We start from the raw sequence: 23,890 nt of genomic DNA on the forward strand, positions 1-23,890 counted from the left end.
TGTCTCTCTCCTGCAAGCACATGTGTCCTCTGCAAATTAAACAAACAAACAAACAAAAACCTCAGCCTTTGAGTGAGCCAGGCAGTGAGCAAACAATCACAGTAACGTGGTGAGGAATGTTGCAGGTGGGTCTCCCAGGCTGTAGGCTCCGAGGTGACCAGATGGTTTATCAGGGAACCTAGCAGGCGCCACCTGAGGGAAAGGAGGGCCAGGCAGGGCTCTGGGTGGTGGAGAGCCTGGCTGTGGTGCGGTCTCAGTGGGCGCCGTAGCCGAGTCTGACTGCAGTTCTGAAGGTGGAGGAGCCTCAGAGCTGCCCCTGCAGTGTGAGGGACACAGGCCCTTGGATCAGCCTTCGAGGTCCTGGAGCATGACCTGACGGGGCTCCTATGAGCTCACTGGGGAGGGCCTGCCTGCTGGTGGCTCTCCTAGCAGCCGGGGCAATAAGCTCTTCTCTTCATTCCTGAAGGGCGGCCGGCCAGCCCCACGTAGCCTCACGGCGTACCGAGTGGGCACCGTGCACTGAGTGCTTTTGTTCTGTTAGGGGCACAAAGGCACCTGGGACCTGGGGTAAGAAAGAGCTTCACTGTTCCTCTAAAACGCTGCAAGGAGAGACTCTGAAATCTGAGCCTTGAAATCCGTGAGGATCTTCAGGAGCAGAGGGCATTCCAGGCAGAGGGCTTAAACATGGAGCCAGGTTCACACTGGTTTTCCTGTCTGGGGGTTGACCCGTGAGAGAGGTGACCCACACTCCACTGAGCATCCATACGAGGCTCGTGGGCACCAAGGTCGCTTCATGCCTCACTAATTTCACAAAGAAGCCACGTCGCAGCTTTCCGGAAGGTGAAACAACCAAGATTGGTTTTACCTGGTTCCTCAGCGTGTGCTGAGGTCACCGAGCTCTGAGGCTGAAGCTGCCCGGCCACGGCGCCCCTCGGCTCTGACGTTGGTCTTCTGCAGCAGCAGGTGTTTCCTGCCTCGTTCTTAAAGTATCAGATAATTCTGATAAACTTTCGAACAGCACTCACAGACGCTGGAAGAGCCTTAAGCTCTATGGGCACGACCGTCTATGACAGCCTTGAAGTAAAGGGTGAGCAGTGGGTGATTTCCAGCAGCCATGGTATTTCACACTTCTCAACAAAGTGTTTCATGCAGGAAGTCGGGGGGTCAGGCAACCTCGCAGGCTGGAGTTTGTGCTTCATGGGATCACCATGACACTCCCCTCTAAAACGCCGAGCTCATCTCGTGACCTGACCCCGGTGTAGTGCCCCCAGCCCCACTGTTACAATGGCAGCTAAGTGTCAACAGTTTTGGGGGGACTTCGGACCAGGTAAAAACCCAACTCTGCTTCTCATTAGTCTAAAATGTATAAAAAGTGGAAAATGGCGTACTCCATATCTGAAACAGCGTGAAGGTCTGGGGGATAAAAAGCAATGTGCAACGATGCTGGGATACTTGCCCATACACAACCTTAAGTTCATATTTGCTCTAAAGTCACCGTGACTGCGGAGGCAGAGAGGATGGGGTCAGCCCCCAGTCTCGTCGCATGACTTGCTAATTTCAGATCAAAAATCACCTTAGCAACGAGGCCTGCCCTGACTCTCTACAGGACAGCAACCTCCACCACCGCCAGCCTCGTCCCCTCCACAGTGCCACGCCACTGTCTGATGAGCTGTGTGTGTGTGTAGACATTTCTTTCTTTCTTTTCTTTTTTTTTTTTAAGAGAGATTTTGCTATAGGGCACATGGGCTTGCCAGAGAGATGGAGAGAGACAGAGAGACAGAAAGCAAGAAATTAACCCCTGGGGGATGGCCTCGCTGCAGTCCCTTCTCCTCCATTCTCCTCTCGGGATCTTGGGCACGCATGCACACACGGCCAGCATTAAGTTTCAAGCTTCCAGGTTGGGGCTGGAACCGCGTTCAGCCATGTGGGAGTCCAGCAATGTAACCATTACACCATCTGCTGGACCCAATGCTGTATATGTTTTATTTGATGAAATTTTATTTCTTTATTCTTCAAGTTTATTTCTTTCTTCTGTAAGAGAAAAAGAGAGAGAGGCACTGTGGCAGGGTCCTCTTGCCATGACTTGCCCCTGCCCACTGACCGTCCTGGATCATGGGCACCAGGCTTGTGCAGGGAAGCCTCCAGGGGTGCACCAGAACCTTCTGTGTGAGTCAGCCTGAGAGCAGGGCGTTCCTCTGGCTCCACCATCCAGCCTTCATGCTTTTGTCGGGTGGCTTACTGTCTCTCTTCCATCCCTGAAATGGAAGTGTTGTGAAGTGTTGTAAAGCAGGGTTTCCCTCTTCTTTCCCACTGGGGTATGGCTAGTGTCTAGAACAGGATTGCTCGGTATTACAGTCACGTCTTGAACTAGGCAGTTCTTCCGGGGGGGGGGGGGAGCTGAATGTTGTAGAGTATTCCCAACATCCTGGTTTCTATCCGCTTGCTGCAGGTACATCCCCTCCCCAAGCCTTGATGACCATGAGTGACTTCACACATTGCCAAGTAGACCCTGGGGCGGGCGGGGCGGGTGGCCAGGTCAAGACCCACTGATCTAGAACAATGCCCAGAACAATGAGCTCTCAATAAATATTTGTCGAACGAATAGACAAGTGGATAAAATCGGTATTTCTCATGCAGCTGAAAGTTTGCGTTTCACAACAGAGCAGTTACAACAGGAAGGCCGAACCTGCCAGCGCTGGGAAACCGAGCCGATGTGGCGCAAGTATTTCTCCAGCAAGGGGAGCTTGGTTTCACTCTTTTTTGAAATCCACTTCTGCAGGTAACTCTGGCGGCAATTAGCAGTCGAAGGGAATAAATCACACACCCTTTGAGCGAGGATACAATATTCCCCCACCCCAGCGTTTTGACTGTTGAAATTCAGAGCCACAGAGGGTCTGCTCCTCCACACTTTCACTTAATGCCTCTCTGGCTTCTCGCCAAAACCTGCCTGACATGCCATTATTTTCAGCGGAGTTCACAGAAGGCCTGTTCCATTCATCTTCCTGTGGGTCAGATTTCCATCGAAACTGATAAAAGATTTTACTGTGTGAAACTCACGTCACCAGGTTCAATGCAACACGAACCAGGGTGTTTCTGGGTTTGCGAGGGGCAGGTGTGACATACAGCACAGGGAGGACAAGGACACTTATCATCACACTGGATCGGGAACCTCTGGAATCGAAGCCAAGGACTGTGGGTGGGTGTTTGTGTTCCACGCGTAGAAAGGGCACAGGACTGAGGAGGGTAGGCAGGGGTGATGGTCAGGGGATCTGAACTCAATTTCTGGCTGTTATTTAAGGCAAAGGACTCGTTTTTGCTAGAAATCAGCTTCCTTTTTCATACTGGGACAGGACTGGGTGGACTCAGCGCCTTCGCGGTTCCGCTGTCCCTATCCTCTGTGTCTTTACGCGGCCACATCAGTACCTGGGCAGGAAACCGAGTCCCTTCTTCTTGGCCCTTCGCTTCATTTCTTGCCAGTTCATGCCAGCGTCACCCCCTGCGTTTTTCTTCGTATGATCCCCTTGGCAGCTAGAGTAAGCTTAATGGTCTCCGGTCTCCAGTGACGAGATGTCCCGGTAAATGGGCTTGCTCTTCATTCTCCCCTTCCAAATAGGGCCCTAGAAGGCCACGGTGATCTTGCCAAGAGAGTAAGATTCTATCACTCACTTGTTCACAAACTTCTCATTGAGGGGCCAGCATGTGGCATGGTGGCTAAGATGCCGGACTCCCATATGGCTGATTGCAGTTCAAGTCCTAGACCTGGCAGCTAGAAACCCACACCGGGCACTTGGGCATGTGTACCCAAAATCCCAGGAGGAAGATGGAGAGGGGATTGCAGGGTGGCCATCTCTCCAGGGGGTGATTTCTTACTTTTCCTCCCACTGTCTCTTTCTCCCCCCTGAGTGAGCTCACACACTCTTTGGCAAAAATCAAATTTTTAAAAAAAATTCCTCGTTGATTTCTCATTGTGTTTAAAAATATCCCCAAATTACTTAACTAGGCCTTCAAGACCTGTCTCTCTTTTTTTTTTTTTTTTTGGGAGAGATTTTCACTGTAGGGCGCGTGCGCTCGCCAGACAGACAGAGAGAGACATAGAGACAGAAAGCGAGAAATCACCCCCCAGGGGGGACGGTCACGCCGCAATCCCTTCTCCTCCATTCTCCTCTCGGGATCTTGGGCACACACGCACATGCGCCTGGCGGGAGTTTTAAGTCACCGGGTCCAGGACGTGAACTGCGGTCAACTACGTGGGAGTCCAGCGACATAGCCATTACGCTAACTGCTGGTTCCCAAGACCTGTCTCTTGATCATTTCTTTGACTCATTCTCTTTCTGTTCCTGGTAACATCGTCCTTCTCCACGCTAAGCTGGTTTAGCATATTTATTTATTTTACCGCCAGGTCCCTAGACATGGCATCCCCTTCTCCCTTCTGTGCTCACATTTCCCTCGTGTGTCCTTTCTCCAGGGGCCTGACCGCCAGGCTGGGCTGTAAGTAGCACAAGTCACAGTTCACTGTAAGTATATTTGAACACCAGTTTTTAAATATTGGCTGATATTTTAAGTTGCAATGTGATTGGTGTGCAGAACCTTTCTAGAATAATGTTCTCCTCAGCTTACTTGTCTCACTCAGTTCCTAATATAGCAAGAGTGTTTTGGCAACTTTACCAAATCATTTCTGGATGTTCTGTCCAGAGTAATGAGACAAGAAAGAGAAATAAAATACTTCTGAATTGCAAAAGAATAAGTAAAATGATCTCTTTTTGTAGGTAATATGTTCTTACATGTGGAACACTCTAAATATTGCTTTAAAAACTGCCAGAACTTGGGCCCAGCAGGTGGCGTGGTGGCAAGGTGCTGGACACTCCCACATGGCCAACCATGGCTCAGGTCCTGGTGGCTTGCTTTCTCTCTCTCTCTCCCTGTGTCTGTGTGTCTCTCTGGTCAAATTAAAATAAGTGAATTAATTAATAAAATTACATAAATAATTCTTTTAAAAAAAACTGTCAGAACTAATAGATGAATACATGAAAGTAACAGGAGAAAAAGCCAACATACAGAAGTTGCTGGTTCGAGTCCTGAATCTGGAAGCTTGAACAAATACTCCAGGCACGTGTGCGTGTGTGCCCAACATCCCAAGAGGAGAATGGAGGAGAAGGGATTGCAGCATGGCCATCCCCAGGGGTGATTTCTCACTTTCTGTCTCTCCCTCTTTCTCTTAGTCTCTCTCTGTATCTCCCCTACAAGCACGCACAACCTATAGCAAAAACTGAGGGGAAAAAAAAGATCCCAGGGAGCTATGCTCCTTTAATTCTTCTTTAGGGTAAACCTCTAGGGCTTCTGCTCTTCACTTACAGATGGGAGAACTGAGGCCTGTGAGGGTGACTGGTTTGTCCCCACATTCTCTTGGCCAGGAATGGCAAAACTGATCTTTCTGTTTTGTTTTTGTTTTTAATTTGACCAGAGAGGGACAGAGCGAGAGAGAGAAAGAGAGAGGGAAAGTGAGAAAGCAAGCCTCCAGGTCCAGGACTCGAACCATAGTTGGCCATGTGGGAGTCCAGCACCCTTAACCACCATGCCACCTGCCGGCCCCCGAGGCAGAACTGATCTTAAAACAAATTATTCTTTCCCCAAACCACAATAACCTCCTTTTACATAAATTTCCTTGGCCAGGAGTCTCAACATATGTTACCAATGGAATTTGTGGCTAGAATAGTGAAAATTCATCATTACTGCTGGAAAAGTAAAGCTTAGAATGGAAGAAATTGAGGGCAGGCGGGCAGGACAGGGTAGAGTCAGTTACATGGTACTGTTTTCAGACACAGTGGAATATTCTGGTCTAAATGTCTTTTTAACCTCAGTTTCACTTCAGTTTTGACACAGCCTTTTAAGTTTTGTCAAATATGGGTAAATATTAATTCCTAAAGCTCTATTTTTCCATTCTGTTTTAAACACAGCTTCCCTGTTGCTTTATCAGAAATTGTTTAAAAAAAAGTTCTGGCTGACTGGTGACTCGGGTGGTATGGCTTGGTAATGCTGTTTTACAAATACCTCCACTCGTAAAAACTTAGTGTGACCAAAAGGTCGGAGTTTTGAAGGCAGAGAAAGGTCATCACAGAAGCCACACTTCTGTCCCTAACTTACCTCAGAGTGAGCTGGTTTAAGAGATGCAAACAGAAGAGGTGTTTAGAGACCTGACTATGAAAGTCTTTGTTCTGGCCATGAATGTGAGCCAAAGAGCAGATAAAGATATAGAGTTGCTTAACTCCTATTTCCCTGGCGCGTGCGCTCGCCAGACAGACAGAGACAGAGAGACAGAAAGCGAGAAATCACCCCCCAGGGGGGATGGCCACTGCAATCCCTTCCCTGAGAAGGTTCTTAAGCCTACAGGGAGAAGGTTTGGAAGCTGAATCACTTGACTGACACTTGATTTCAGTCACCTTTGCCCCCAGATAGGTTCGACTCGTTCAGATCGGTGAACCGTCTGAGAAAATCTAGGCATTTTTGATGGCCAGCTTCTGTGTGTGTTGTACAGAGCAGGACTGCCACATCTGTGAAAGGGATCAAGTGACCTAGTAACTAAATCCTGGAAAGTAGAGCCAAGAGGAACCTGAGAGTGTTTCTGGAGATATTTCTTTGCCCAAGGTCAGGACAGGGGCTGGCTCCACAACACCTCCATTAAACACCAGACGCGGCGAGTCATATCCCACAAGGCTGACCAGAGTTCAAGTGCCTGTCCCAGAGGGTGTGCAGGTACCCCAGGGTCACCAGGACGGAGAGTTGGAGGGGAGAGGATTGCAGCGTGGCTAGACCCCGCTGGGGTGCTTCCTCCCGTTCCCCCCCTTTTCATGTGCACACATATTCCTTCTTACACACACATGCACATACACACAATCAGGGTTTTTTTGTTTGTTTTTTGTTTTTAAAGAACCATCAGGGAAAAATCTCTTCTTTTTTACTCTCTCAAATAATTGATGGGTTATTGCTGAAGGTTTAGAACTTGAAAAATCGAACATTGATCATAACAGCTTTTCAGGCCACTATGAAGTAAGAATCGAACACTCTCCCGACAGGTGTGTCAGCTCTCGGGGTGCTGTCCTCCTGTGGTCTTTCTCACACACCCCGTCAGTCCACCCCGACCTCAGTCTCCCAGCCTCCGTCGGATCATCTCGCTGCGTATACGTACGTAGAAATATTACGCTGCACACCACGGCTGTGAACACAGCCCGTTCACCGCATCGGCCCTCGCAGGAAGCTTGCCTCCCCCATTTAAGAGCCAACATTTTTTTTTCTTTGAGAGGTTTATGCTTTAGGGCATGTGTGCTCACCAGAGAGAGACAGAGACAGTGAGAGGAAAAGAGAGGAGTAACCCCCCAGGCTGCAGTCCCTTCTCCTTCCTCCACTCTCCTGCTAGGATCTTGGGCATGCATGCACACATGCCCGGCGTGAGTCTGGAGCCACCTATCCAGAACTCAGACCTCAGTGGGCCACATGGGAGTCCAGGGACATAAGTGCTACGCCATCTGCTGGTCCCAATTCATAGTCATGGCCCCTGATTGTAACTCCTCCTGACAAATCTCGTGCAGTGAGAGGCAGGCTCCTACTCTCCCATGAAAATACTACAAATCAGCAAGCAGCCCCGAGCTCTCCTAGCACACAGCAGAATGCGGAGGCTGTGAAGACTTCAAGCTTTCCTTCTCTCCCCGGTAAAGACTCTCTGTTCTTACGGAGCTCCTGTGGATTATTTCTGGGGTACCAAGTGGCCCACATCTTGTAAACCCACCTCCTTTTAGATGACATTCGTCAAACCACCTTCCCTCCTAATGGAGGAAGAGTCAGCCCCGGGCCAACGGCCCAGGAATGTATTCGCCGGAAAGTCGAGATTGTCCAGGGATCTGTCTAGGACAACTTCCAATCTGTCATCAGAGTCACCTCGGCCGCATTCTCCATAGATGTTGGCTACTGGGCCTCTGCCTGGACTCCTGACCTTTGCGGCCAGGGAGAAAGTGTGTGTGACATTCGGAAGTGTCCCTTTGTGTTAACTGTTAACCAGGCAGTCTCTGCACACGGAGCTGTTAGCTCTGCCCCAGAACCTCTCCCAGGGCAGTCTCTGCACACTGAGCCGTTAGCTCTGCCCCAGAACCTCTCCCAGGGCAGTCTGCAAGACCCTCTCCCAGGGCGTCCTGCACACGGAGCCGTTAGCTCTGCCCCAGAACCAGAACCTCTCCCAGGGCAGTCTCTGCACACGGAGCCATTAGCTCTGCCCCAGAACTTCTCCCAGGGCAGTCTCTGCATGCTGAGCCGTTAGCTCTGCCCCAGAACCAGAACCTCTCCCAGGGCAGTCTCTGCACAAGGAGCCATTAGCTCCTTCACCAGAACCTCTCCCAGGGCCAGCTTTGTCTCTGCCATCACCCGAGAACACCCTCCCTTTACCCCCTTGCATACACTAGGACCTGTCCATTTTCCCTCCTGTTACAGGCTCGGGAAGGGGGGCCAGTAGTGAAGATTTACATAGTAGTTGCTAAAGCTGTCTTAACTTAAAATGACTTCTGCGACTGCAGAAACAAAGATGAAACTTAAGCCTCAAGCTCGAAGTGCATCCATTTACACACACACTCTCTCCACATCAATTCCCGCTCTGATTTTGTGGCCTGGTTGTGGCTTCCAAATTTTTGCATTGGTCATCCTTGAAGATATTTAGCTTTCTTACCTTCATAATTCACATAAAACCTTGGCCATGTGTCAGACTTCCCATTTATCTCAATATCATCTTGGGACGGGAATTTTTGTTTTTTTAATTAGAACTTTCTGTCTTGCGGTTCGAGTTCTGAAATAATAAGATACACATAGAACTGAAGACGAGTCACGAAAATCGCAGTTGAAATGTGTTTAATCCATGGCTGCTTCGCTCCTCATGGGTTCTGATTAGGAATGGAAAAGAACAGCCCAACTGTGTGCAATTGTGTTCCATTTCATTGAGGTTTGGGTATTACCCACCAAGTATGAGGGGGCAGCAGGTGGCACGGTGGCTAAGGTGCAAGACTCCCACATGGCCGACTGCAGTTTGGGTCCCGGACCTGCCAGCTTGAAAATCATGCAAGGTGCATGTGTGCTGCCCGAAGTCCCGGAAGGAGGGAGGAGGAGAAGGAACGGCCAACCCTCTTGGGGGGTCATTTCTCGCTTTCTCTCACTATCTTTCTCCAGTGAGCACATGCACCCTGTGGCAAAGACCTTTAAAAAAAAAACTATTAAAGCAAGAAAGAGGGGGGATTCTTTTTAAGAATGATGACATTGGAAGGTGTTTCACTTATGGATTAAAAGTCTTCCACCCATCTAAACGCAAACATGTCCGGAAGTTCTGAACTGTGTCCTCACGTCTTCCACCTCCAGCCCGAAGGCGAGTTGACAGCTTAAGATACCAGCCACGGGTGTTCGCGAGGAGCCCCGACACTTAGCACCATCTGACCGACTAGACGCGGTTCATTCTCTCTCCTTTCCTGCTTGTAGTCTTGCAGAATTCTGACCTCAGGGAAACTGACACGGGTGGCTTCTGAGAACACACCCTGCAGACCCCTCCTTCCTCTCGGTCAGCAGTAGTGCCGCGCCCTCAGCAGAGTCCTCACCTGGACGTGTTTCCCTTTCACAGAAAAGATGGCTCCGCAGGCCGAGGGCTCTGCAGCTCAGGGGCCTGCCCTGGAGACCGAGCACCAGCTGAGGAGGGTGATGGCGAAGAGGGCGCGAATCATGGCGGAGCTGATCCAGACGGAGCGGGACTACCTCAACGACTTAGAGCTGTGCGTCAGGGAAGTGGTCCGGCCCCTGAGAGAGAAGCAGGTAAGCGCAGCTTGCAGACGGTTCCCCGTTTTCCATGCTTTCTCCCCCATTCTAAGATCGCCAGCACCATGACCCTGAGGGTGCCAGGAGGTGATGAGCCTTCGCCCCACAGTCTCCAGGCTTGGGTTCGTGCATTGTGTCCCCAGACTCATCCTTCCTGTGCCAGCACAGGGACACGTGTCCCTCCACTTGGCCAAGGACACTCTTCTAAAGTATGGGGTAAAAGGAAGTCGAAGTTTTTGTCACTTTAAACTTTTGTTTTTTAAGAGAGATTTTTGCTATAAGGCATGTGTTGAGATAGAAACAGAGAGACAGAAAGTGAGAAACCACCCTCGGGGGATGGCCATGAGGCAATCCCCTCTCCTCTATTCTCCTCTCAGGATCTTGGGCACACACGCACCCATGCCAGGCATGAGTTTTAAGTCGCTGGGTCTGGGACTTGAACCATAGTCAACTATGTGGGAGTCCAGTAATGTAACCATTTCACCATCTGCTGGTCCTTACTTTAAGATTTCTAATGTATTTTTTCTTGGATAACCATAGTAACAAAATTTGAGCAACAGGTTTTCAGCCAGCTAGGAATAAGTCACTTAATTTGGTTCAAGGATAATTGTGGATTTAGAAGAGAAAAATACATGCCCCACCCCATGCACACATTGAAAGCTTAATTAAACTCATGACTATTTTTCTAAGAAAATTTGACATAGAAATTAACATGAATACAAAAGCAATTTCTCTTTGGCAGGGCTGGCCCCAGATAAAACTTGAAGTGTTTATAAGCTAATCATTCTCCCTTTTCATCAAAGCCTTTGGAGGGAATGAGAGCATTCAGAAGGCTGTTCGGCAGGCACACACAGAGACGCACGGTTTTGTCACTCCTTGACACATGATTAGTAGGGCCTGCTACGTGGTGGAGGTTGCCGTTAGCATTGGGTTATGGTTTATTGCAAGACCAAGGTTTGCCCTTGTGGGTTTACTTTCTTTCTTTCTTTCTTTCTTTTTTTTTTTTTTTTTTTTGCTATAGGTCCCATGCACTCACCAGAAGGACAGAGACAGAGAGACAGAAAGCGAGAAACCAACCCCCAGGGGGGATGGCCATGCCACAATCCCTTCTCCTCCATTCTCCTCTCGGGATCTTGGGCACGCATGCACATGTGCCTGGCATGAGTTTAAGCCACCGGGTCCAGGCCTCGAACCACCGTCAACTACATAGGAGTCCAGCGACATAGCCATTACGCTAATTGCTGGTCCTTGGGTTTACTTTCTAATGAAGGAAGTAAGTAAATAATAATAAGTAATCGATTCATAAATAGAATAAAATACAAAATGAAGTAAATGAAAGAAAAACGAAGCAAATACATTAGTAATACATAAAAAGGAAAATATATTAGATGGCGTTAAGTACAGCAGAGAAAACCAAAGCAGGGAATGGATGGAGCCTGGGGACAGAGGGAGGCGCTGATGGCACACTAGACAAATACTTTTCAGTGGGGCCCTGCGAGAAGAGGCTGGAGGAGGTGGCAGAACAGCCCAGGCCGAGCAGAGACCAGGGCAAAGGCTCTCAGGGGGATTATCTCACATTCGGCTTGTCCGTGGTCCTCATGAGCCATTCAGACAACACGGACAGACATAAACCAGAACACAAAAAGGTTCAGAGGCGCGACTCCTCAAAGGAATCACTGTTAACATCTTCGAGGACGTCCTCTTAGACATCTTTTTGGACACTTACATCTGCACACACACACCACGCACACACGTACAAACATGCACACATACATTTTTCCCTAAGTGTGACGGAACCCATACTCGTTTCATTCAGCGATCTGTCGCATGTATCTTCTCATCACTACTGGTGCTTTCGAGTGCTTTCCTACTGTGACCGAGACGTGTTTATGTTTGAGGTGTTGCCCCCTAGCCTTTTCGAATACATTTCTTTTTTTAGAGAGAGATTTTTGCTCTAGGGCGCATGTGCTCACAGGAGAGACAGAGAGACAGAAAGTGTGAAATCACCTCCCAGGTGGGATGGCCACGCCACAATCTCTTCTCCTCCATTCTTCTTTCAGAATTTGGGGCATGCATGCACACACCCGGCATGAATTTCAAACCTCCGGGTCTGGGACTTGAACTGTAGTCGGCCATGTGGGAATCCAGTGATGTAATCACGATGCCATCTGCCGGTCCCAGAATAAATTTCTGGAGGTGGAGCGCTAGGTCATAGGGTATGCATATTTAAGATTTCAATAAAAATTGCCAACTGCCAGTCAGAAGGCTGACGCTGTTGTCATGTTCATGCCATGAGCAATGACTGAGAGGGCGTTTCTCTGCATCTTCCATGCCGCGCACTGGTTATGTATAAACCTTCCACCACCACTACCCCCCCCACACACAGTTGTCTATACCCAGTAGTCTTTTCAATCCCTATTCAAAAAATCTGTCTCTGTGGCTGGCTCATGATCAATAGACAAAGACTACACACACAAGAAAACGCCTTTCTTGAACGCATGCTCCACGCATGTGGCAAACAGAGCGGCTTTGTCACAGGAACATGCCGGCCATGGTAAACCGTCACCTGCATGCGGGAGCCGGCGCTCAGGGGGATTATCTCACATTCGGCTTGTCCGTGGTCCTCATGAGCCATTCAGACAACACGGACAGACATAAACCAGAACACAAAAAGGTTCAGAGGCGCGACTCCTCAAAGGAATCACTGTTAACATCTTCGAGGACGTCCTCTTAGACATCTTTTTGGACACTTACATCTGCACACACACACCACGCACACACGTACAAACATGCACACATACATTTTTCCCTAAGTGTGACGGAACCCATACTCGTTTCATTCAGCGATCTGTCGCATGTATCTTCTCATCACTACTGGTGCTTTCGAGTGCTTTCCTACTGTGACCGAGACGTGTTTATGTTTGAGGTGTTGCCCCCTAGCCTTTTCGAATACATTTCTTTTTTTAGAGAGAGATTTTTGCTCTAGGGCGCATGTGCTCACAGGAGAGACAGAGAGACAGAAAGTGTGAAATCACCTCCCAGGTGGGATGGCCACGCCACAATCTCTTCTCCTCCATTCTTCTTTCAGAATTTGGGGCATGCATGCACACACCCGGCATGAATTTCAAACCTCCGGGTCTGGGACTTGAACTGTAGTCGGCCATGTGGGAATCCAGTGATGTAATCACGATGCCATCTGCCGGTCCCAGAATAAATTTCTGGAGGTGGAGCGCTAGGTCATAGGGTATGCATATTTAAGATTTCAATAAAAATTGCCAACTGCCAGTCAGAAGGCTGACGCTGTTGTCATGTTCATGCCATGAGCAATGACTGAGAGGGCGTTTCTCTGCATCTTCCATGCCGCGCACTGGTTATGTATAAACCTTCCACCACCACTACCCCCCCCACACACAGTTGTCTATACCCAGTAGTCTTTTCAATCCCTATTCAAAAAATCTGTCTCTGTGGCTGGCTCATGATCAATAGACAAAGACTACACACACAAGAAAACGCCTTTCTTGAACGCATGCTCCACGCATGTGGCAAACAGAGCGGCTTTGTCACAGGAACATGCCGGCCATGGTAAACCGTCACCTGCATGCGGGAGCCGGGCTGGCCCACTGGCACGACCGCCTTGAGAGCCACGCTGTTGGCCACCCCCCTAATGGTCGTGTGTTTCCTTTTGCTTTTCTGCTTCTGGTGCCATCCCTCAGAACTGCGCCTCAGACAGGCCAGTTCACGTTCCCATCGTGGCGACGCTTACGGTGGCTGCTCTACGGCACAGCTACCTTGTCCCGCCATGCTTTGAATGACAGTCTCACAGCGCTGGCGCGGCTTCCTGCTGGCTCTATGGTGACTTGGACCTTCTGATTTTTCACACTTGGTATGTCTTTCCTTCCTTCGGGCCCTCTGTCTCCCTCATCTCGGAGTTTGGTCTTATTCTATTGTCCTCTTCGCTGAGCTCATAACGATTCTTCTAACGTTTCTCAGCGTTTTCAGGCCAGATCCTCCTCACTTCTAATGCTTTTAACCTTCCATGAAGCATAGTGGATGCTTTACCTCCTCCTATGGCTGTTGTACACACGGCTCTGGGTGCCAAGGACGCTCCCGGGCGCCACCAGGGCATTAACTTCATTGTGTCACGTCCGTCGCCCCTTCCCCAGAGCCCTCACCGCCCCCCCATTAACGTTGGGCACACAACCACCGTCTTCAGTCGGTGCCCAGACGTGTACAGGAATACGGGTAACCATGGGAACGATCTGCTGAGCTAAAGCTGAGGCGGCCTAAGCGGATGTTTTACATGCAGAGTTAGAGACTGGGCCAGTCGTCTACTGTTTTTCTCTGTGCAAAGTCGAACTTAGGAACGAGTCAGTTTATGTTAGTGGAAACTGGGAAAAAAAAAAAGAAAAGTTGAAGACTAGTTGACCATGGAGGAGAGGACTAGACTTGCCTGCTTTTCTAGGTGAATTCGTGTGAATGATCAGAATGATCCAGCCCTTGACTGACGCCTGGTCTGTGACCATGGTGGTTAAACACTTTCATCTTAATTTCAAGGCTTGTCTATGAATATACCTTCGCCTAAGTGAAAGCAAGGTCAAACCCCACTGTTCCAGCTTTAATAGCAGCACTGTGAGAGGTTTTGCAAAGGAGGAAAAAAATGACCCACAGCATTTAGTATTGAAACCCTTAGTGAGAAAACAGGTTCTGGTTATTTATTATCCAAACAGGGCAATCCATTTTTTGGCAGTAAGTCAAAGTCAAACAGAGCAAACTGATCCAACAATGGAAAAAAGTCTTATTATGTGTAAGGAAAGGACAATAACGTGATTGAAGAGTAGTTAGAAGAATTGGAGCATAGATCTTTGTTTTTCTGTTTAAATTGTTTTTTTCAGTTTCTAAAGTTTACACACTGCAAACGTACAGACGCTCTAAGGGGGCAGCGCACCCTTCAGCTTGAGTTGCCATCTCTAGAGGCAAAAGTCATTACCATTTTTTTAATCCTTCCAAAGCTCTCCTATGTGTAGATGTGTATGCCTGCATGCATGCTTGGTAGATTTTTATTTGCATAACAAGAAAGTTAGATGTATTTATTTTGAATTTGCTCACATTTCATTTAGTTGTGTGTATTATGCTTGAAATCTGTGTTTTCTGGACAATGGAATTTTGTATTGGCAAGAGTCATTTAGAATTTTTCGTTAAAAACTGGATATATTATATGACAACAATTTTGTAAAGAATTTTCATTAGAGAAAACACACAGAAGGAAATAATCACATGTAGCCCTACCACTTACATACAGAGACTGGAGATAGTTGGACTTGCTGTCCAGGCATACGCAGATGCACTCGAATACTTCCTGGAACCGGAGCTATATATGCCGTCGTAGAGCCGTTCCCATTTGAAGAGTAACGTATATTTACATGTCTTATTTTCACTTATAAACACCAAACAGTAATTTAATTGGAAAATATTTTATCTTATTTACTAAGGGAGCACAAATTTGAGGAGAATAATGTTAAAACCCCCTCCGCATTCAGAGCCCCTTTGGTTAATGCAGCGCTGCGGGTGACACGCAGCCTACATCAGTGGGGGCCTCAGTGTTTCGAGGGCAGGGACTGCGTGGAGTCCTCGCTCTGTGTGACTGCACACTGTGTGGACACCCTCCCACAGCTCCTCCTCAGGGGCCAGAGAGGAGGGGAACATGAGAGAGGGAGCCGGGGAGGACAGAGGGCTTCTGGCCCCTTCGTCTACGGACCAGGGAAGGAAAGCACAGTGGGCTGGGGCCTTCAGCTCCCGCTTCCACTTCTCGCCCAGCTGACGCTGCTGGAGCTTCGACGGCAGGGTGAGTGCCCCTTATCCGAAATGCTCAAGACCACCCGTGTTCCAGATCTTGAATTTTTTTCCCAAATGTGTTATACTTGCATCTGCATGATGAGCTGTCACAGAGATAGGACGCAAGGGTAAACACAGAATCAGGTGTGCTTCACCTACGCCTCACGCACATGGCCTGAGGGCGATTTCTGCTGCAACATGTTGATGGCGAGCCATCACATGTGGTCAGGTGTGAAATTTTCCACTTGTGATGTTAAGGTGGAGGTCAGGGACCAGTAGTTAGCATAATGGCTATGTCGCTGGACTCCCATGTAGCCGACCGCAGTTCAAGTCCCGGACCCAGTGGCTTAAACTCACGCCGGGTGCATGTGCATGAGTGCCCAAGATTCCGAGAGGAGAATGGAGGAGAAGGGATTGCGGCATGGCTATCCCCCCTGGGGGGTGATTTCCTGCTTTCTGTCTCTCTGTCTCTCTCTGTCTTTCTGGCAAGCGCACGCGCCCTATAGCAAAAACCTCTCCAAAAAAAAAGATGGAGGTCAAAAAGTTTCAGATTTGGGGTTTGAGATAGTTGTGCTCAATCTGTATTACAGGCACGGCCCGTGCAAGGAGACTTGCCACTCCTGGAGAGATAGCGTAGATCAGAACACCCCTGAAAGGAGACGGGAGGAGGGTAGCATGACACACCGTAACCATGAAGTACTGTTCTTAGCCGTAACGCGGCCTGCAGGTGGCGTGGTGGCTAGGGTGCTGGTCAGCCACACGGCTGACTGCAGTCCGTGTCCTGGACCTGCTTTCTCACGTTTCTTCTCTCTCTCTTTTTCTGACTCCGTCTATAGCAAATTTTAAAAATAACAATAAATAAAGTTAAATACATAATTCTAAAAAAAACCATAATGCTATAAAAGGTATATAGATTAAAAAGAAAGCCACAGCCCAACAGTGTCCTCTGAATTTTAAGCTACATTTGCTACTTTTAGTTCTGCAAGTGACTTTTTTTAAATTTTAATTGTTTTGCTGTAGGGAGGGACTCACCAGAGAGAGAGCAGGAGGGAAGTGAGGAATCACCCTACTGGAGGGCTGGCGACACTGCAGTCCTTTCTCCGTCCTCCCAAGGTTTTGGGCACCCATGCACATATGCCTGCAGTAGCTTTGGAGCTGTTGGGTCTAGGACTTGAACCACAGAGTCAGCTATGTGAGAGCCAGTGCCTTAACCTCCATGCCACCTGCTGGCCCCCATAATTGACCGCTATATCCCTTTGGAGTTTGCTGTGTGGTCAGTGGCTCCCTCCTCACCAGAGTGAGCCCCTGTAAATGTGTCTTCTGTAAAACAGGACTAGAGTTCACCTTCAGTTCTGGGACCTCCCGAGTTCCACTTTCTGCCCTCTCTTCCGAGCCTTCTCCAGCAGGCTGGGCTGCCTTGGCGCCTGTCATGATGCCCCTGCGCCCTGTGCCTGGTGCTACCCTGGAGGGCTGCCTGCCTGGCTCTCAGATGCACTCTGTGTGACGCCCCGGAGCTCTGTCTGATCCTCTCTGCTCCCCTCCCAGCCCAGCTCCCTGTCTCCCACTTCTCCATCATAGGGTGTCAGACAACAAAACGTGCTGAAATTTTGGTACTTTTATCAAGCAAAGGACAGAGTCACAGTAATGATAGCTCACTAAAGTATAGAAGGACCAAGACAGACATTTTTCTAGTAATTATCAAAAGATACTCAGCTTTCTTAGAGAGATGGAGGGGAGAGAGAGAGAGAGAGAGAGATGAATGGGCATTTGCTAGAATTTTACCTACACAGCAGAGGAAATGTCTGTGAGCTAATATCTTTGGCCATAAGTTGTGTAAGTGTCACAGAAGGACTCGTCAAAATTCTCTTCTCTAGGTGTCACCTTCACCAAAAGACTTACTGTCTCCTGAAATGATAACACTCATTCATTTTTGCTTCGTCAGCATCCATGGACTCTTTCCTCTTTTTTTCTGTCACCCCACTACTCTTTTTTTAAGAATTATTTTATTTAACTTTATTTATTTTAATTTGACCAGAGAGGGAGAGAGGGACAGAGAGAGAGAGAAAGGGAAAGTGAAAAAGCACGCCACCAGGTCCGGGACTAGAACTGTGGTCAGCCATGTGGGAGTCCAGTGCCCTTAGCCACCACGCCATCTGCTGGCCCCCATCACCCTGCTACTCTTCATGTCCCTGTTCACTTTCAGAATGCTCGGGTTCTTTTTTGGGTCTTGGCTCACCAACCACACTTTCTTAAAGTTCTTTGCTTCTAAGTTCTGTTCTTCCACGTGATGGGCGTGCAGTGAATGAAGCGGAGACGCCGACCCCCCCACTGCCGCGTGCTCGGCTCAGTACCTGTCTCACTCCATCTCACCGACATCCAGGGCACGTGTCCGTGGTTCTGCGAGATATTTCCATTAGGGGAAACTGGGCGGAGGGTACATGGGCCTGTCCGTATTATTTTTTACAACTGCTCATGAATCTGCAATTCATAAAAAGTCTAATTAAACAGAAGATTGCCCTTATTTTTTCTATCTCTTTCTTTCAACTAAATTATCCTTTTAAATACAGCTGTAAATTTTATGTCAGGATAAAAACTCTTCCTCTGACCCTTGACCTTCTCGCTCTCCCGAACTTTCCAATTAATGTCTTTACTGGTTCCGGTGAGGTGGCTATCTCCAGGGCGCGAGGCTGCACACAGGTTACTTAGAAGAAATGGAGTAACACTTAGTGATCTTTCACCTGTCTTGGCTCCTTCTCTTGCTGTGCTTGGAATGCCAGACATCCACCTGGGCTGCAAAAGCCAGTGGAGCCCTCCCACCGCAGTGCCAGCGGTTCCTGAGGGCACGGCACAGTCACAAGACCTTATGGACGCTCGCGAGCATAGACATCCAACCAGGCTGACACTGTGGAGTGAAAGATGCCCAGAAAGCACAACTCAGTCAGGCATTTCAGTCACTGCATTAAATGACAGTATGAGAAAAATCAAAACACTTCTTATTAACATAGTGGAGACATTGGGAGTGATGACTCAGAAGACGTACACGTGAGTTTCTAGGCCAGCCCTGTAGCCCGGTGGTAAGGGACCAGCTCCCACGTGGCCAACCGTGTGGCTAGAACCCTTGATGCAGGGGCTTGAGAATCACTGCAGGCATGTGTACCTGAATGCCCAAAGTCCCGGCGGCAGAGAAGTGGAGACAGGATTGCCGTGTGACCAGGTCCCACCGGGGAGTGCTCTCTCTCACTCGCTGCGGTGTGCACACCCCTCTGGCAATTAGAAAGGAAGAAAGATGAATGAACCGTGTGGAATGTCTGGACCTGCTTTGTACTGGCTTTTCTGAGCAAGTGAGCTAACTTAGGTTGTTGGGAAAACCATGGCATATTTTCTGTGCAAAAATGACTCATGACTTCCCCAACGACCCAATAGAATGTTATTCTTGGCCCAGTTACGATGGGACACGTTGGAGAGTGCCGCTGGGGGATGGCTGGGGCCTAGGTTCACCTGTGGGCCCACCTACTGGGGTGGGGGTGGAGCAGGGGCAGAAAGGATTCTGTCTTGGGGAGATCTGGTCAGCAATGCCAACTGGGGCCAGCTCCATGGTGTAGCCGTAAAGCACTGCTCAAGAAAGACCAGCTGGACCCCACGGGGTGATTGCAGTTTGAACGCCCACCCAGTCAGCCCGGAACACTCAGGGAACACGAGTGAAAGCCCGCGTCTGCAGGCTGGAACCTGGAGGAAGGGCGGCGTGGCGTGGCGTGGCCGGAGGATCGCGGTGCACCCTCGCCTCTGGCCCTCGCCCATCCTCACACACACGTGTGTGCTCTCTATTACACGTAAAGACACACCCGTCCCTTACCTCTCCCCCATGTGCTCTCTCTCCTCCCTCTCATTTAAAAAGCCTTCACCTTGCCGGAAGCCTGGTCTGAGCACTGGCACAGAGACGCCAGCCCTCTGAACCCTGACTTTCACAAGCAGGGCTCCCGTGGTCTGTGTGGCCGGTGAGCCCTCTTTGTCTCTTGAACTCTGAGACATACGTTTCAGGCCGTGAGGAGTCGTAGCCAGTCTTACACGACCCAGCCATCCCTCCTCGATAACGTCAGGCAGCTGGAGTCACAGCAAAACAAAACACAAACTCCATGATGCATCCCATGCCTTCTGAGAAGTGCGCTCCTAAGGGAAGCGCCAATGTGTTGGAGAAGATGATAGTAACAGCTGCGAATTGTTCAATGTGAGAGTAAACATCACACAAGGTAACGGAGCTGCCAGCCGCACAGGACCGTGGCCCCGTGGCCCCGCCCCGCCTCTTCCTCTCACTGCCCCCCTCTTCTCCTGGGGGACGCTCCTGGAAGATGCACGGGCTGGATTCAGATGCAATTGGGGAGGGAATTGGTACGTTCATATTCTAGCACGTGAGACTTCTTTTTATAGGAAGGAAGTCTCATATCTTTGTGCAGAAAGCCTCGGCTCCCAAAAATAGACATTTTTATCGTTGCATTATAGCTTGCAGATGGGGACTCTCCCCCTCGTTACGGTTAGATGCACCTCCTAAGCTCCGTTTTAGGGCAGCTTTAGTTTTAATTTTTCTAACCTATAGTGCAGATCAGAACCTGCCAGGCTCCCAGAGGAGATAAAGGGGTGCACTTCCCAGGTCAGTGCGAGACTCGACTGCCTGGAATTGGGAAGATGAGGCACCGTGCAGCTCTGTTTTACTGTCCAGAAAGCCAGGATAAGATGCTCCGTGTTTATCACCTCACTTCTCAGACCAGAGATGCACAAGCCACCATTTCAGTGTGCTTTTATGAGTGGAAAATAAGCACCCAAATTTCAGTGGCTGTGATTACCGAAATGATGTCATAAACCTCCTTAATGAAATGCCAGCAACGGCGGGCCGCTCTAACCCGGGCGTAGATCAACGAAGCCATGCCTGTCGCTGCAGGCCGTAAATCCCAGCGCCCAGAGTAACACTGGGTCAGAGAGGAAGCAAACATCGGCGAAATTCCTATTTTATGAGGAAGCGCTTATTTAAGACACTGTAGACACAAGGCCAGGGATTATATGAGTTAATTCACTTCGGGCCATTGGGAGTTTCCAAAGATATATGACACACGTTCCTTGCCATCAAAAGCCAAGAAGCCCTAGTTAGAGGTGATAGGGCTCTGAGAAGGATGGAGAGACCCGATGCAGAGCCATGACTGATGAGTGCGGGGAAAAAGTGCAGTTGCAGTTCAGAGAAGGGACAGACCCCTTCCAGACAGATCAGCTGAGCAGTATTTCACGGGGAATGTGATATCTTAGTTGGGTATGCAAATTAAAAGAGTAAATGTTAGTTGACTACCTACTGGTGTGACGCCCACTGCTGGGTTCTGCACAGGAGTCAGGGAAATTTATATCACAGTGCTGCCCTGGAAGGATTTGTCATCTGGCCCAGAAAATGGCTCAGAAACACATAACAACAAAATAACAGTCAAAGATATATTTCAAGGCAATGCTAGAAATGGTCGTGGCAGAAGGCAGCCCATGATGTTGTGCTGATTAGTTATGCTGCGATGAAGTGCTTCAGACATTGGGAGAAGGAGGAGCTCATTCCCTGACCTGCAGCCCCGGACGGAGCCCATCTCTGCTATCCGGGGACCCACATGCCTGCTCCCCTGCCACTCCGGTTGGCTGCTCTGCCTCCGTCTTTTTGCTGGCCGATCCTCATGGCTGAACACGTGTGTAGTTTGGAGTTCAGTCTAGGACCCCGTCCTTCCTTCTGTCCCCATTCCCTCCCCACTCAATTCTTCCTTGATTGTCTGCAAAGGGTCAAAGCCAACCGTCCAGAACTGAGCTCCCCTTCTCCTTCAGCGTCCAGCCTTGCAGTGTACTTCCCCTCTGTCAGGGCCAGTAGGAGCTCAGGGAAAACTGCAGTCATTGTTGTTTACCTTCCCTTAAAGCCCAGATTGGATGGATTAGCGAATCTTCTTAGTTCTGCCTTCAAAATGGATCCAGAATTAGGTCACGTCTCATGTCATCTGAGCCCACCAGTAACAACCTAGCTCTTACACCGCCTGCCGGCCAGCCTTCTTCTGCTACCATCTTGACCAAGTGACCAGAGGGACCCATCACAGACAGCAGAGCATAGCATTCTTCTGCGCAAACCTCCAAGGCTCCCTGCTTACTCTATTTGTTTAAAGAATCAATTATTTATTTAATTTTTAAATCACACTCATTTCTGTTATCAGTCTTCAATTTGTTACAGAGAATGGGCTCTCACCAGAGAGGGAGAGAGGGAAAGGAGATAGAGAGAGGGAAAGTGAGAAAACAAGCCGCCGAGTCTGGGGCTTGAACCTCAGCTGGCCGTGTGAGATTCCAACACCTTAGCCACCACGGCACTTACTGCCGGCCCCCCCATCTTACTCTATTAAAACCTGACATTCCCGTGGGGACCTGCAAGGTCCCACATGGCCTGGGCCCCTCATGCCCAGTCTCGTCCAGTTCTTTGCACTGGCTTCCTCTGTTCTGGAGCAGGTCTGGAAGTACCGCAGCCTCCAGCCCTTGGCTTCCGCTGTTCTTCCTGGAAGGATTCTCCTAGTTTTTTGTTTGCAATTGTGTTGCTAAACAGAAGAACAACTGCTACTCAGTAGTTTCTTTCAGATACTAGGAATGGCTGAAGGAATGGCTATTCTGTTGAAAAAGCTGAGTATTTTATAAGTTCTGAGTTAAGTACCCATGCAGGAAGAATAAACACAGATGAACATGTATGCATGCACACATGCACACACACACACAGTACTCAAGTGATCATGAAAATGTTTATCCCATTCATTGTGCCCAACCCAAAGCCCTTAAATATAGCTTTTTGGCTGACTTGGGTGCATAAAATGTATGTATTTTGAGGCCAGCCGGTGACATAGTGGTTAAGCTCTTGGATTCCTACATGGCTGGCCACAGTTTGAGTCCTGGACCTGGCAGTTTGAAAATCATGCCAGGCACACATGTGTGCATGGCCAAAATCCTGAGAAGAGAGTGCAGAAGGGATGGTGCTGTGGCCCTCCCCACTAGAGGCTAATTTCTCACTTTCCCCTTCTCTGTGTCTCTCTCTCTTTTTGGCAAATGCATGTGCCCTATGGTAAAAACCTAAAAAAAAAAAATTTAACAAGGAAATATATTTTAAAAAATCATCTGGGACCAGCAGTTGGTGTAATGGCTATGTCGCTGGACTCCCACGTAGTCGACCGCAGTTCGAGTCCCGGACCCGGTGGCTTAAACTCACGCCGGGCGCGTATGCGTGTGTGCCCAAGATCCCGAGAGGAGAATGGAGGAGAAGGGATTGCGGCGTGACCATCCCCCCCTGGGGGGTGATTTCTCGCTTTCTGTCTCTATGTCTCCCTCTGTCTGTCTGGCAAGTGCACGCGCCCTACAGTGAAAACCTCTAAAAAAAAAAAAAAGACTAGGCATGGGGGACCAGCAGATGGCATAATGATTATGTCACTGGACTCCCATGTGGTTGGCAGTGGTTCAAGTTCTGGACCCAGTGGCTTAAAACTCAGGCCGGGCACATTTGCATCCTGAGAGGCGAATGGAGAAGGGATTGTGGCATGGCCATCCCCGGGGGTGGTGATTTCTCACTTTCTGTCTCTTAGTCTTTCTCTGTCTCTCCAGGGAGTATGCACACTCTATAGCCAAAAAAAAAAAAAATCTCTCTCTCTTAAAAAAAAAAAAAAAAAAAACGCCTCTAAAAAAAAAAAAAAAAAAAATGGCGGCCCGCTGGGACCAGCAGATGGCAAAATGGTTACATCTTTGGACTCCCATGTAGTTGACTGTGTTTGAGTCCCAGCCTAGAGGCTTAAAACTCACACAGGGGCCGACGTGAGCGTGCCCAAAATCCTGTGAGGAGAATGGAGGAGAAAGAATTGCAGCGTGGCCATCTCCTGGGCGATGGTTTCTTACTTTCTGTTTGTCTGTCTCTCTGGCAAGCACACAAAACCTGTAGTAACAAACAAACAAACAAACAAACAAACAAAAACCTCTCTTGAAAAAGAAAAAAAATAAAAAGACTAGGCCCGTCCACATTAATATCTCCCGGTCTGAGAGCCAGCAGGTGTGTGATGGTTAAGGCGCTGGGCTCCCACATGGCTGACCACACTTTGCTTCCCGGCCCCAGTGGCTTACAACTAACACCAGGCCTGTGTGAATGCGGGCCCAAAATCCTGTGAGGAGAATAGAGAAGGGATTGTGGCATGGTCAT

The 23,890-nt window shown here is 49.0% G+C and overlaps 1 protein-coding gene across 1 annotated transcript in view; it reads left to right on the forward strand.

Annotated features, from left to right (window-relative positions):
- Positions 1 to 23,890, forward strand: part of ARHGEF38 (Rho guanine nucleotide exchange factor 38) — a 113,381-nt gene that overhangs the window by 13,978 nt on the left and 75,513 nt on the right. The window contains exon 2 of the mRNA XM_006151161.2: positions 9,644 to 9,831. Within this exon, the coding sequence (XP_006151223.1) occupies positions 9,644 to 9,831 (188 nt within the window). The remainder of the gene's footprint in view (positions 1 to 9,643; positions 9,832 to 23,890) is intronic.

The sequence above is a fragment of the Tupaia chinensis genome, unplaced genomic scaffold (genome assembly GCF_000334495.1).
Source record: "Tupaia chinensis unplaced genomic scaffold, TupChi_1.0 Scaffold000315_1, whole genome shotgun sequence".
NCBI classification, from domain to species: Eukaryota; Metazoa; Chordata; class Mammalia; order Scandentia; family Tupaiidae; genus Tupaia; species Tupaia belangeri.